The 12,227-nt window shown below is 43.3% G+C and overlaps 1 protein-coding gene across 8 annotated transcripts in view; it reads right to left on the reverse strand.

Moving 5' to 3' along the window:
* The window catches only part of PAK2 (p21 (RAC1) activated kinase 2), a 77,392-nt gene that overhangs the window by 34,203 nt on the left and 30,962 nt on the right, over positions 1-12,227 (reverse strand). For all 8 annotated transcript variants that reach the window (XR_012656393.1, XR_012656394.1, XM_032805891.2 and 5 more), the window contains one exon: positions 2,166-2,376. Coding sequence is in view for 6 of the 8 variants with exons in the window: in XM_032805891.2 (XP_032661782.1) it covers positions 2,166-2,352 (187 nt within the window). In the remaining 2 variants the exon portion in view is untranslated. The remainder of the gene's footprint in view (positions 1-2,165; positions 2,377-12,227) is intronic.

A 12,227-nucleotide genomic window follows, 5' to 3' on the forward strand; every position in this document is an offset into this window, starting at 1 on the left:
GTGTGTGTGTATATGTGTGTAAGTTCTAAACAAACAATTTAATACTGGTACACAGTAATGATGATTGTGAAGCTTGGTGGAGGTAGAGGTGTCAGAAGGTGGGATATTTCCCTTACTGCCAAATAATGAACTAGCAATTGGCTGAGCCCTCAAGGGTTAACACTTTCACTCTAAGAGGCAACAGGAATCCAGGAAGATATGCGCATTTCCCCTTTAAGTACACTACCTTGTTAATTAGATCAGCTTGCTGAGACCACAGCTGCTGCAAGCTCCCTCCATCCTGAGCCCTGGTGTGTCCCCCCTGCTCTATGGAAGATGGAGTAAGCGGGGTGCAGGAGCAGAGGGGAAGAGGATACCCTGACATTAGCCCTCCTCTTCCTTCCCTCTCCCCTGTACAGCAAGCAGGAGTCTCGGGATTGATGCTGTGGCGATCAATCCACCAGGGGTCGATTTAACACATCTAGTGAAAACCTGCTAAATCAACCGCTGATCACTGAGATGTCGACTCCAGTACTCCACCAGATTGCGAAGAGTAAGGGCAGTCGACGGGAGAGTGTCTCCTGTTGACACAGTGTAGCATGGACCTCATAGTAAGTAGATCTAAGCTATGCCAATTTGAGTCACATTATTCACCTAACTTAAGTTGCATAGCTTAGATCGACTTTTCCCTTTAGTGTAGACAAGGCCTTCATTGTTGAGGACTTGTCTACACAGGGAAACTGATCACCACAGCTGCTGGATGACTCACTTGTCTGGATACTATTCCAGAATAAAAGTGACCTTATTCCAGAATATATAGTCCGTTCCCAAAGGTTAATGCCTGTTATCCATTGTAGAGAAACTCCAGAAGAATACTGAAAGCCATCTTATGAATATGCATGATCCTGCCTTTGGGTTTCTTCTAAGAGGTAAAGCATAGTCATGGACTGACTGCTATTGGGACAGACAGACGAGTGAAGTAAGAACTGCCGTAGGGGAAAAAGACTCAATATGGTGAATAAATCATTAGAGGAACAAAGTCTCTCCAAGCAAGGTGATGAAACCTGTGTCAGCATGACTGAAACAGTCCTGCTGGGTATATCAGGCATAAGAAGCAGCAGGGAGGGGAAGAGCAGAACCAGGAGGTATTAGAATGAAATATATTAAATAGAAGTAAAAACAGTGAGGCTAAAACTGGTTTCCTAGTAATAATATCAGATAGTAACATGTTACTCTAGTCCCTCACCCACAAAAGCCAACCACGCTAATGCCAATACATTTAAAATAGCTCTATTTTAATGTCTAAATATTTGCTCCTCTACAGTGACAATTTCTAATTCTCAGATAGTTGTACATGCTTAGCAGATATAATAATAATCTCCAAAGGAGAATACTCATACAAAAAAAGTCATCAATTAAATTCTAAAAGGCCCAGCGATATATTAGGTCTAAATGAGGCTCACTGTGTAATAGGATTTATTTGGTATAGATTCTGTTAGCAAATTAATTTTGTGATTTTAATTTTTTTTTCCTATGGTTCTGAAATGCAGGGATATTTAAGTTAAGGCTAAAACCAACGTCCAGGGCTGTAATTTATTATTTGCTCCAATACAATTTTATAAATGGGGTGCATGTGGAAGGCAGGCTAGTGCGTTATTTATTTGCATTGCAGTGGCGCACAGAGGCTCCAAAAGGAGATCAAGCATCAGAGACTCACTGCACTGTACATGTCCATAACAAAAAGGGCTTTTAACCTAAGTGTAGGACTAGAGACAAAAAGCAGACACTATGAAAAGTAAGGGGAGCAGAAGGTAGAAGGGGTTTTCTGAAGGGTGATTTAAGATGGTAGAATGGAATTTTATTTTGGAGGGTTTTTCTGCCAGCTACCAATTTAGTTTTAGTGTCCCCGTTTCCCATCCCCCTCCTCACCCCCCCAACAGTCCACGTTCAAGGACCTTCAGTTTCCTCTTAACCAAATCAAACGTGTATCCTGGACATTAGCACTTCCTTAAAGAAGGTACTATCTGCAGTTGGAAAGACTAGTATAATAAGATCTGATACACACTAATCTTCATAGCATGGACTTGTTTCAGTGTTTGCAACACTTGCACAGCGTAAAGAAAGAGCAAGGGGAAACATATCCAGTACTCATGGAAGGTTGTTTTGTCTGCTCTGAGCTATCTTACCTTTTTCAGTGCCAGAGAAGATGGAGATGATTTTGTTCCTAGGTTTTCTCTCTTCTGGTACAGAGGGCAGGGGCTTCAAGCTGTGGTTGGTAGACAACTGGTCTTTGCCCGCTGAACTGAAGATCGTACTGCTCATTCGGACAGGAGGGGCTGGTGGCTTATCTTCCAGTTCTCCGTTATCGGACATGGCTCTTAATGGCTAGATAAAGCCCTGAAATGGAAAATAGGAGACAAGTATAAACATGACTGGCAAATGTAAGGTAACAAAGCACTAGAAACAAATGCCGGATTCCTTCCAAACTGCCAGCAAAACTAACTACAAAGGAAGAAGGATGCATTTCCACTGGAAGGTGTACCAGGCATGTTAACTAAGCTAACACCATCATCTAAGTCTTTTCTTATCCATTTTATAATTAGGCTTCAAAGGATGTTTTTAGCTCTAGGTGTCGTAAATGTCAATTTCAAAGTACACAAACTGACAAATATTTTTTCATCAATAATACAAATTTACAGATAGACAAAGACAGGAAACTGCTGCTTGAGTACTTTGAGTTTGGTTTAAGGACATTTACTTTGTATATTTTGAAATGTGGTGTTGATGATTTGTGTTTCTCAACTGTTATCAAGTTTTAACCTTTCGAATCTCAACATCAACTGTTAAATAATTATTGTCTGACCCCACCACAATTTCCTGCAACTGTGAAAATTTAAATCAAAAATCAAAATACTTAAAACCAAACAATGATATCTGTTTAAATTAATTACATCAAGCCTATTTATAATGCAAGCTCTTCGGGGCAGGGACAGCATTTAGGTTCCACACAGTGACAAGCACTCTGCTAACACTAAAGTAGATATTTAATTAAAATAGTGTTCCTCCTCTCCGCCTAGCAGCACATTTGCTACTACCTGCTTTTGAATGGCCTACTTTTACATATGCTGACTAGACACCACCCTTCTTGGTACCTCAGACTGCAACAGAAGTCCCAAAAGTAAACCAAGTCAAAAATTCAAACTAAGCAGGGTCACAGAAGGCAGATAAGGAAAAGACTAATTACAATAATTCCAGCAGCCACCAATTATGAATGATACAAATAGAAAAAAATTTTATATGCGCCCTAGAAACAACACCTCCAATACAAATCCCTTACAAGACACACTACCCCTATTCAGTGGAAAAGGAATGTCTGAAAGAAAACACGGCAAGAAAAGCTACCCTGGGTCTTTGCAAAATAACCATCAATTAAATGTGACAGAACTCTACCTCAAAAGCATGCCAGGACTCAAACAATCCTTCAGCCGTCTTATGGACGAGGCTGGAAGTGGCTTAATATACATCAGTAATAAACAGCCTCTGGAACCAGCCAGTTCCACTACGCAAAGTCATTTTGCCCCATTTGCCCGTCCATAAAATGGGTCTTCTCACCTCTGGGAAATTCTTTAAGATACTTGAATGAAAGGTGCTCTCTTGGCAAACAGTAATTGACCCAGACTGAAGAGCCACTACGATTACTGAAGTATTTACATCCAATACTGAAACATACATCAATTAAGAAAATATTCAGATTGGGAGCATTCTGAAACAAATTTTTTATTATTCTTCAGCATGAAATTTTGCATGGTGGGATTTCCACAAGAGATAGCAACAATAGCCCTGCATTTCTATTATGCCTTTTATGCAGCTGGATCCAAAAAGGCTTGATTGCTTGAACTGACTCTACAACGTACACTTTTTTTTTCCGCGCTGATTTTTTTTTTCTGCTGATTTTTACTGTCTCTACTCATAATGAAATATGGAGCTGTCATAAACAGATAGTTAAGGGTTAATGTCTCTTTTACCTGTAAAGGGTTAAGAAGCTCAGTGAACTTGGCTGACACCTGACCAGAGGACCAATCAGGAGACAAGATACTTTCAAATTTGGTGAGGGAAGTCTTTGTCTGTGCTGTTTGTTTTGTCTTCATGTCGGCTCTTGGGGCTAAGAGGGACAAGACGTACAACCAGATCTTTCTCTAATCTTTGTAAAACAGTCTCTCACATTCAAATAGTAAGTACTAGCTAGAAAAGGCGGATAAGGCTTATGTTGTTTCTTTAACTTGTGAATGTATATTTTGCTGGAAGAATATTTTTACCTTTGTTTGCTGTAACTTGTATCTTAGGCTAGGGGGGGAGGGAGTCCCTCTAGTCTATATAAGCTGAAGACCCTGTAAACATTTTCCATCTTGATTTACAGAGATAATTTTTACTCTTTTCTTTCTTTAATTAAAAGCTTTCTTTTTTAAGAACCTGATTGACTTTTTTCCTTGTTTAAGACCCAAGGAGATTGGGTCTGAACTCACCAGGGATTGGTGGGGGGAAAGGAGGCGGGGGGAAAGGTTAATTCCTCTCTGTTTTAAAATCCAAGGAGTTTGGGTTACAGTAGTCTCTCAGGGTAACCCAGGGAGGGGAAAGGAGGGGAAATGGTTTATTTCTCCTTGTTTTAAGACCCAAGGGGTTTGGGTCCTGGGCCCCCAGGGAAGGTTTTGGGGGACAGGGAGTGTACCAGACACTGGAATTTCTGGTTGGTGGCACTGCTCTCAGATCTAAGCTAGGAATTAAGCTTAGAAGGGTACATGCAGGTCCCCACTTTCTGGACGCTAAAGTTCAACGGGGGAATATCACCTTGACAGGAGCATACTAATAGAAAACATACAGTGTGAAGAAAAATGCTTACTAAATTGCATCTTGGTGATAACCGAGAAGCAAATGGCTCCCTCATGATTCCTGCAACTCTTTGTCTGTCTTCACTAAGAAAACCATGCCAAGCACGTCTCTTCCCCCTCCCCAAAACTATGTGGAAAATGGACACCCCACAGGTCTTCACCCAGTTCAGCAAACTTTACTATACTGGTGTGGAACTTGACTGATCCTAGGCACGCACCAGTAGAGCAACCATTTTCCATGTCATTTAAAGGAGTCAGAGTAAAATGTGTATGACATCTTTTATCAACACATCTTATTTTCACAGCACAGATATTGTGCTGTATAGCATCTTTGTAGGTTGACATGTTCTTGGCAGAGAAACTATAAACTGAAAGCCATCATCTAGCCTCTCACCAATGAGTGCTGTACAGTGCCAGTTCCTAACTACTAAACAAAGCAGGCTCACTTCAAAGACCACAAGAGTGTCATGTCTTATATCATGTAGTCTGAAATAGAGCATAAATTAATTGTTGCCATAAACATCTAAGTAATATTGTTTCTCTACAAATATCCTTATAATGCCAGGTAGTACTATGCAAGGGTCCAGCAGCTTAATGGTAAATTGGACAGTTGCTATCTGAGAGATTGATGTGGGACAGCTGTCAGTGCTGTATAATGTCTACCCAGAAGAATCTGTCTTCAGGACACTTTTCTCTGATGAGGTAGGAATAGATATGGTTGCAATATCTGAATACAGTGGAGAGTTAGTTGTTAAGATTCAAGTGACTTTTTCAAAGCCCAAAGCTTTGCTGAGTTTATCGACGCTTTCGAAATGTTTGTTGTAGCTGTATGCAGGACCCTCTGTATTTTCCAACACCTACATTCTGAGGCAACAGAATTCCAAAATTTCATTATTTCAAGTAGGGATGATGAGCATACACAAAAAGATTTTCATGAGAGATACTGGTTCTAGCAAAATGGAAGGTGTTTGAACAGCATGAATCCCTATTAAAAGGAACAGTGCAGAGCAGGAGAAAAATTTGCATGGAGGTCTCTTGATAGTGCCAGATCTTATGTGCTGGGAATAAACGACATAGGTGAAACTCAAAGGGCAGACTCTCTATGGCTAGCTTTCAATGGAACTTGGATGAAAATGTGCATATCTGTGGGGGTGGGGATACACGGACTCACAATCCTAGTGCTATTGATTCGAGGACACTCATTTAGCAGAAAACAGATTTGATTTTAAATCTTTATTTATTTAGAACAAATTTAACACCATTTGACAGATGTCTGTATGGAATGTTGTTAGAATAAAAATGATACATCAATTTGCATAGGCTTAATTGTTTTCAAATATTGTCAATAATTACATGTGATTGAAGATACGCCAAACAGAGCTAGTTGAACATTTTTCATCTGATTTTCTGACAAAAATGTCTTTTTTGCAGAACCAAAAGTTTCTCTGGGAAAATTTTAGTTTTGCCAAGAAACTCAAATTTCTTCTGGAAAAACTGAAATGGCAGCTGCCTGCCAGCAAGGCACTTGTCAATTTCACTTTCCCCCAGTGAAAGGGACAAAAAACAAAACAAAACAAAAACGCTTTCCGGGAAGGCCAAGACCCTGATTCTCTAACCTCCTGTGTCCCTTTGCTCTGAAGGCAGCTGGGAATGCAAAAATTTGTGTTTCAGTTCTTCTGAAGAGGGAATTTTTTCTTGAAAAGTCTTCTCATGGAAAATTTTGCATTTTTGATGTTTTGTTTGAAATTGACAAGAGCCCTCCAAACACAGCTGCGGGAGAGGCAGGGATCTCATCTATCCAGGCTTCCCTCTCAGCAGCATCTGTCGGGTCGGTCTAGGTGCACCTTGGAGTTGTGAACATTTAATTCACCTGCAGGCTTTGTACAGAACCAGCTAGCGGACCACCTCAGCAGCTCGTTCCACAGCCCTGAGTGGTCCCTTTGCCCGGATGTCACAATTTCAGTGTTCCAGAGGTGGGGGTTTCCCCTGATAAACCTCTTTGCCACGCGATGCAATAAAAAGTGCCAACAGTTCTGCTCCTTCCAGGATCACAGCCCGATTTCGCTTTATTTAGGAGTAGACCCAGGCTGTCAAAGGTGGCTCTGATAAATGCGAAATGAACTTCCACTTGGGTTCTGAAGCGGTTTTTGATCAGCCAGTCATCGAGGCACAGAAATACCCGTACTTGGTGCCTCCGCAAGAACGTGGCAAGACTCGAAGTCCTGTTGACAAGCCAAACAGGAGGACTGTAAATTGGTAGTGGGTACCGTTGACTACAAACCTGAGGCAGAGTCAAACCTCGCAATAACGCGCCCCACGATAACGTGAATTAGGATATAATGCGATCATAAGCTGGCTCCCCTTTAAGGCCGTAATACCGTTCGCGTTTAGCAGGAATATTTTTTTATGACATTTATAAATAAACCACATTCTTCCGGTCTTATAGGATAAAGTGACTCGTGGCCATTGAAAGCCCATTGCACTTAGTTCTTGGGTTGTATATGCGTATGGAGTTTGCCTATGAACTTGTTATTAATTTCCTATATTTTAAAAAAACACCTTTATGGATACACCAGTTCACAAATGCAAGTTGTTTTCTGCCCAAGAGAAACTGTACGCCCTGGATCAACTAAAGAAGGGCAAACAACAAACTCAGCTTGCTAGAGATCTAGGAATTAGCGAGTCCACTCTGCGAGGGTGGGAAAAAAGAAGAAAAGCTCCGTAGCCTACCCTGCATTCTTGAAGAAGAAACTGGTTTACAGTGTAAAAAGGTCAAGTCTGCGAATGACAAAAGCCTAGATTCAGCCTTGTATCAATGGTTTGTCTGGGCTCGCTCAGAAGGAGTTCCCATTTCTGGCCCTATTCTGAAAGCTCAAGCAGAGAAATTTGATCACCTTATCAACCAAAATGAATCTAAATTTAAGACAAGTAACGGCTGGCAGGACAGATTCAAGAAAAGGCACACTATAAGCCAAGTTCTTGGGTCTGGGGAAATCTGCTCAGCTGATAAAGAGGCTGCCGATTCCTACGCAACTGAGCTTAAAAAGTTGCTGAAGAAAGGTTGCTACACAGCCAATCAAGTTTACAACTGCGACGAGACTGGTTTATGCTTTAAAATGTTACCTGATCTCACCCTTGCAACCAGGACTGACAGTCACAAATGAGAAGGCTTTAAGCAGAGGAAGGACCAAGTCACACTCTTGTTTTGTGTCAACAAGTCTGGCAGCCACAAAGTCAGACCTCTGATGTTTGGAAAAGCGAGGTCTCCCAGATGTTTTCCTCATGCTAATATGAAGGCCCTTCCCTTTGAATATACCAACAGCAAGAATGTATGGATGAATAGCTCCATATTTAAAGACTGGTTGCATAAAACTTTCGTGCCAGCCATTTGGGCTCATTTGCGAAAACTCAAGCAGGAGGAAAAACCTCTCCTCCTGCTGGATAATTGCCCTGCCCATCCCCCAATGGAAAATCTTGTCAGTCAAGACGGCAAGATTAAAGTACCTTATCTCCCAAAGAACACTACATCAGAAATCCAGTCACTGGACCAAGGCATCATATAAGTATTTAAGCAAAACTATTGTCGCGAAATGATCAAGCGGATGGTAGCAGATAACTCCTCAGTCGACACATCACTGGCATCGCTCAACTTGAAAGAAGTCTGTCACCTCAGCAGGAAAGCCTGGAATGCTATCTCTACACATTGCATTGAACGATGCTGGATAAAGGGTCTTGGTCCAGCTTTTCCATCATCTACACAAGATGATGGTAATGACGACGAGCTTGAATTTACAAGATTAATTGAAGACAACGTATGTTTAGCCAAAGAAGCACTCAGAGAATATTAGCACAGTCATCACGATATCCTCAACTGGTTTTCAGCAGATGACATCTGTCCCATATATGAACACATCTTAGATGATGAAATTGTTGCAAATGTCAATGGGAAGAATGAAGCTGCACCACCAGAGCCCGAAATCAGTGGCACTAATGACGCCGACGACAACGATGGCACCTCAACTCCCCCACCAAAAGTGTCCGAGGCAGTAAAGCACCTAGAAGCCAGTTTGAGGTGGCTGGAATCTCAACATGTGGACAGCGTCAAAATCCTCCAACTCAGAAGCATACTTGACTTTGCTAGAAGCCAACAGTCCACTGCAAATAAGCAGACCACACAAGAGAGCTTTTTTAAGAAGTGATAAAATTTAAAATTAGAGTCATGCAACCAGATTGACTTTGCACTCTGCGTAATGGTTAGTATAGTCAATTTCACATGTTTCTTTCATGTACAGTACATGTAATTAAATTACTACTTTTGCGCTTAAACACACAGTGGGATAACTTTTTTATATCGCGATTGAATTTTTTGGACCCCAATTACTGTGTTATAGAGGGGTTTCACTGTACTTCCTGTGGGGCTGAGAGATTGCAACGTGAAACTCGAGGATGGCACACCAGTCTGATAGATCTAGTGAGGGGATGATGGAGGCCAAGGAGACCATTTGGAACTTGAGTTTCTTTACGAACTTGTCGAGTTCTCGCAGGTCCAGGATAGGCCTGAGGCCGCCTTTGGTCTTCGTTATTAGGAAATACTGGGAATAGAAGTCCTCACCTCTGTGCTCCTGAGGAATCTCCTCCACTGTCCTTAGTGATAGGAGCAACTGCACCTCCTGAATGAGGAGCTGCTTGTGAGAAAGGGTCCCTGAAGAGTGATGAGGAAAGGGGGTGGAAGGCCACAGAATTGGATGGAGTATCCCCTCTCTACTGTGCAAAGCACCCAGCGGTCCGAAGTGATATGGGACCATGCATGGCAGAAATGGAACAGTTGGGAGGAAAAGGTAAGGCGAGGTAGATCCAGTCTTTGATCTGGTGCGTTGTACTCAACCATACCTTCAAAAAGCTGGTTCAGGGCCACAGGGCAGCTTGGGCTGGCCAGAGCCCTGGCTGGAGGATTGGTGTTGCCTCTTCCTTCCACTCCTGTTCCTCCTCTGAAAACCATCTCGTCGGGTCTGTTGATGGAACCTCGGAGGAGGCTGAAATCTGAAGTGTCTCTGCTGTGTGGCAGGAGCGTGCAGGGCCAACGACTTGAGGGTGGCTCGTGAGTCTTTCAAGCTGTGTAGCCTCATCTGTCTTTTCGGAAAAAAGAGTCACACTCCCAAATGGGAGGTCCTGAAGAGTTTGCTCAACCTTGTAAGGGAGCCCCAAGACTTGGAGCCAGGAGCCCCTCCTCGTGGCTACCCCAGTCGCCATGACACTAGTGGTGGCATCTGCAGCATCCAATGCGGCCTGGAGGGAAGCCCGGGAGACTAGCTTCTCCTCCTCCACCAAGGCTGAGAACTCGGCTCAGGAGTCCAAAAGGAGTGGCTCTGTATATTTGGCCATCTCCGTACAGGTGTTACACGAGTATCTGCTGACGATGCCCTGTTGGTTCAAGATATGGAGCTGCAGACCCCCAGTGGACCTTTCTCCCAACAAGGTCTAGTCATTTAGCCTCCTTGATTTTTGGGGAGGGCCCTGGGAAACCTTGTCTCTCATGCTCGTTAACAGCACCCACAACATGAGAGTCAGGGGGTGGGTGGGAGTATAAATGTTCGAACCCTCTGGAGGGCATGAAATAACACCTCTCATTACACTTGGTGGTGGGCAGCAAGGAAGCTGGGGTCTGCCACAGGGTCTTGGTGGTGTCCAACAATGGTTTTAATTAGTTGGGCAATACGGGAAGATCCTGAGGGGGCGAGGATGTCCACCATGGGATCAGCTGCCTCAACTACCTCCTCGGCCTTAATGCCCAGACCCCGAGCAGCAACTGCTGCAGCACCTTGTTGTCCTCGAGCGCTAGGCTTACAACTATACCCGCCAATGCTTCATCGGATGATGAAGAGGAAGCACTTATAAGGAGCAGATGCTCCCTGCCATTCGCCCCCAGGGGATCCCTTGACTCTTGGGGCAGCATCAGTGCCGATGGTCTGCACCGACGAAGATGGAGGGCCTGTTGCCGGCAGCGGGGTTGTCCGCCAGCACTAGAGATTCTTCCCTCCTTGGGAGCGAGAATGGCGCTGTAAGGTGCAGGAGGTCCCAAGTGCCTTGGTAAGCCTCCGGCGTGGAAGGGGGCTGTAGCTGTTGTGTAGGGACTCGTGACCCTGGGGGACCTAGACTCAACTGCCTCACCTGGGCAGGAGTCAACATGGCCCGAGTAAGGAATCTGGAGCTGTGGCCTGCCTGGGGTCTCACTTCTCTGGATTTAGTCAGAGGTGAGTGACTGTCTGGCTTCTTTTTCTTCTGAGACACCGGTGAATGGGATCCATGCCTGCTCTCAGCCGGGCCTCGTGAGGAGGCATGTTGGTGCCAAGCGTCCTGGGATGAGTCTGTTCTTGGCACTGAGCTTAACAACTGTGCCAGGGTGCTCCGCGTCGAGGACGCGTTAGGAGCTGGGTCCTCTGAGTCCGGATTGGAGTGGGGGCGTAGAGTTGCATCCATGAGGATTACCTTAAACCGCTGTCCCCGTTCTTTAAGAGTTCTAGAGCGGAATTTGTGGTAGATCTTACAGAATAACGAATTTTTCCCCCAGTAAGATTGCCAGAAACCCTGACCTCCTGGTCAGGTTTTCCACCTTTTTCTGCAGAGTGGGGCAGAGGTCACTTGCTGGTTTGAACTAGAGTAAATGATGGATTCTCTATAACAGTCTTTAAAACAAGATTAGAGGACTTTAGTACCTCAGGCAGTGATTATGGGTAGGTAAGGTTCTGTGGCCTGCAATATGCAGGAGGCCAGACTAGATCATCATGACTGGCCCTTCTGGCCTTAAAGTCTGAGTCTATAACAGCAACTACTAGTTCTTTACCTGCAGAAAGTGACAGAAATATAAGTGCTAGCTTTGTCTTTTATATTTACCATTTTTTTCTTGTGCCCACATGCCTCTCTTTTGAGCGCCTTGATATTACCTTCACCCCCTGTTGCAACTGAACAATTGTCGTGTATTTTGTTCTTGTGCAGTTTCGATTAGCAGCTCTCTAGGGGACATATTTTATTGTCTTATTTCTTTTGGGAAGTTTGGATAGTATGCTGTGTAGATAAATTAATGATATCATAATTCTGGGATTAAAATTAGTTCACACTAAATATTAAATAGTTTACAACTCATATTTCAAACATTTTTTCTAATATTCTTGTGCAAGCCTAAAATTCTTAAGCTTCTTTTTTTTTTTTTTTTTGGAACTGTAAGAGCAACCTTAAGTCAATTCACATCAAAAACTTACTTTACACTGTATGCTCCTGGGGGAATCCTGTATCACTGTGCAATGCAGAAGCAAAAATGAACATTGTACACACAGAATTTCCCTCCTGCCCCACCTTCAAAATGGG

The sequence above is a fragment of the Chelonoidis abingdonii genome, chromosome 8 (genome assembly GCF_003597395.2).
Source record: "Chelonoidis abingdonii isolate Lonesome George chromosome 8, CheloAbing_2.0, whole genome shotgun sequence".
Taxonomy (NCBI): Eukaryota; Metazoa; Chordata; order Testudines; family Testudinidae; genus Chelonoidis; species Chelonoidis abingdonii.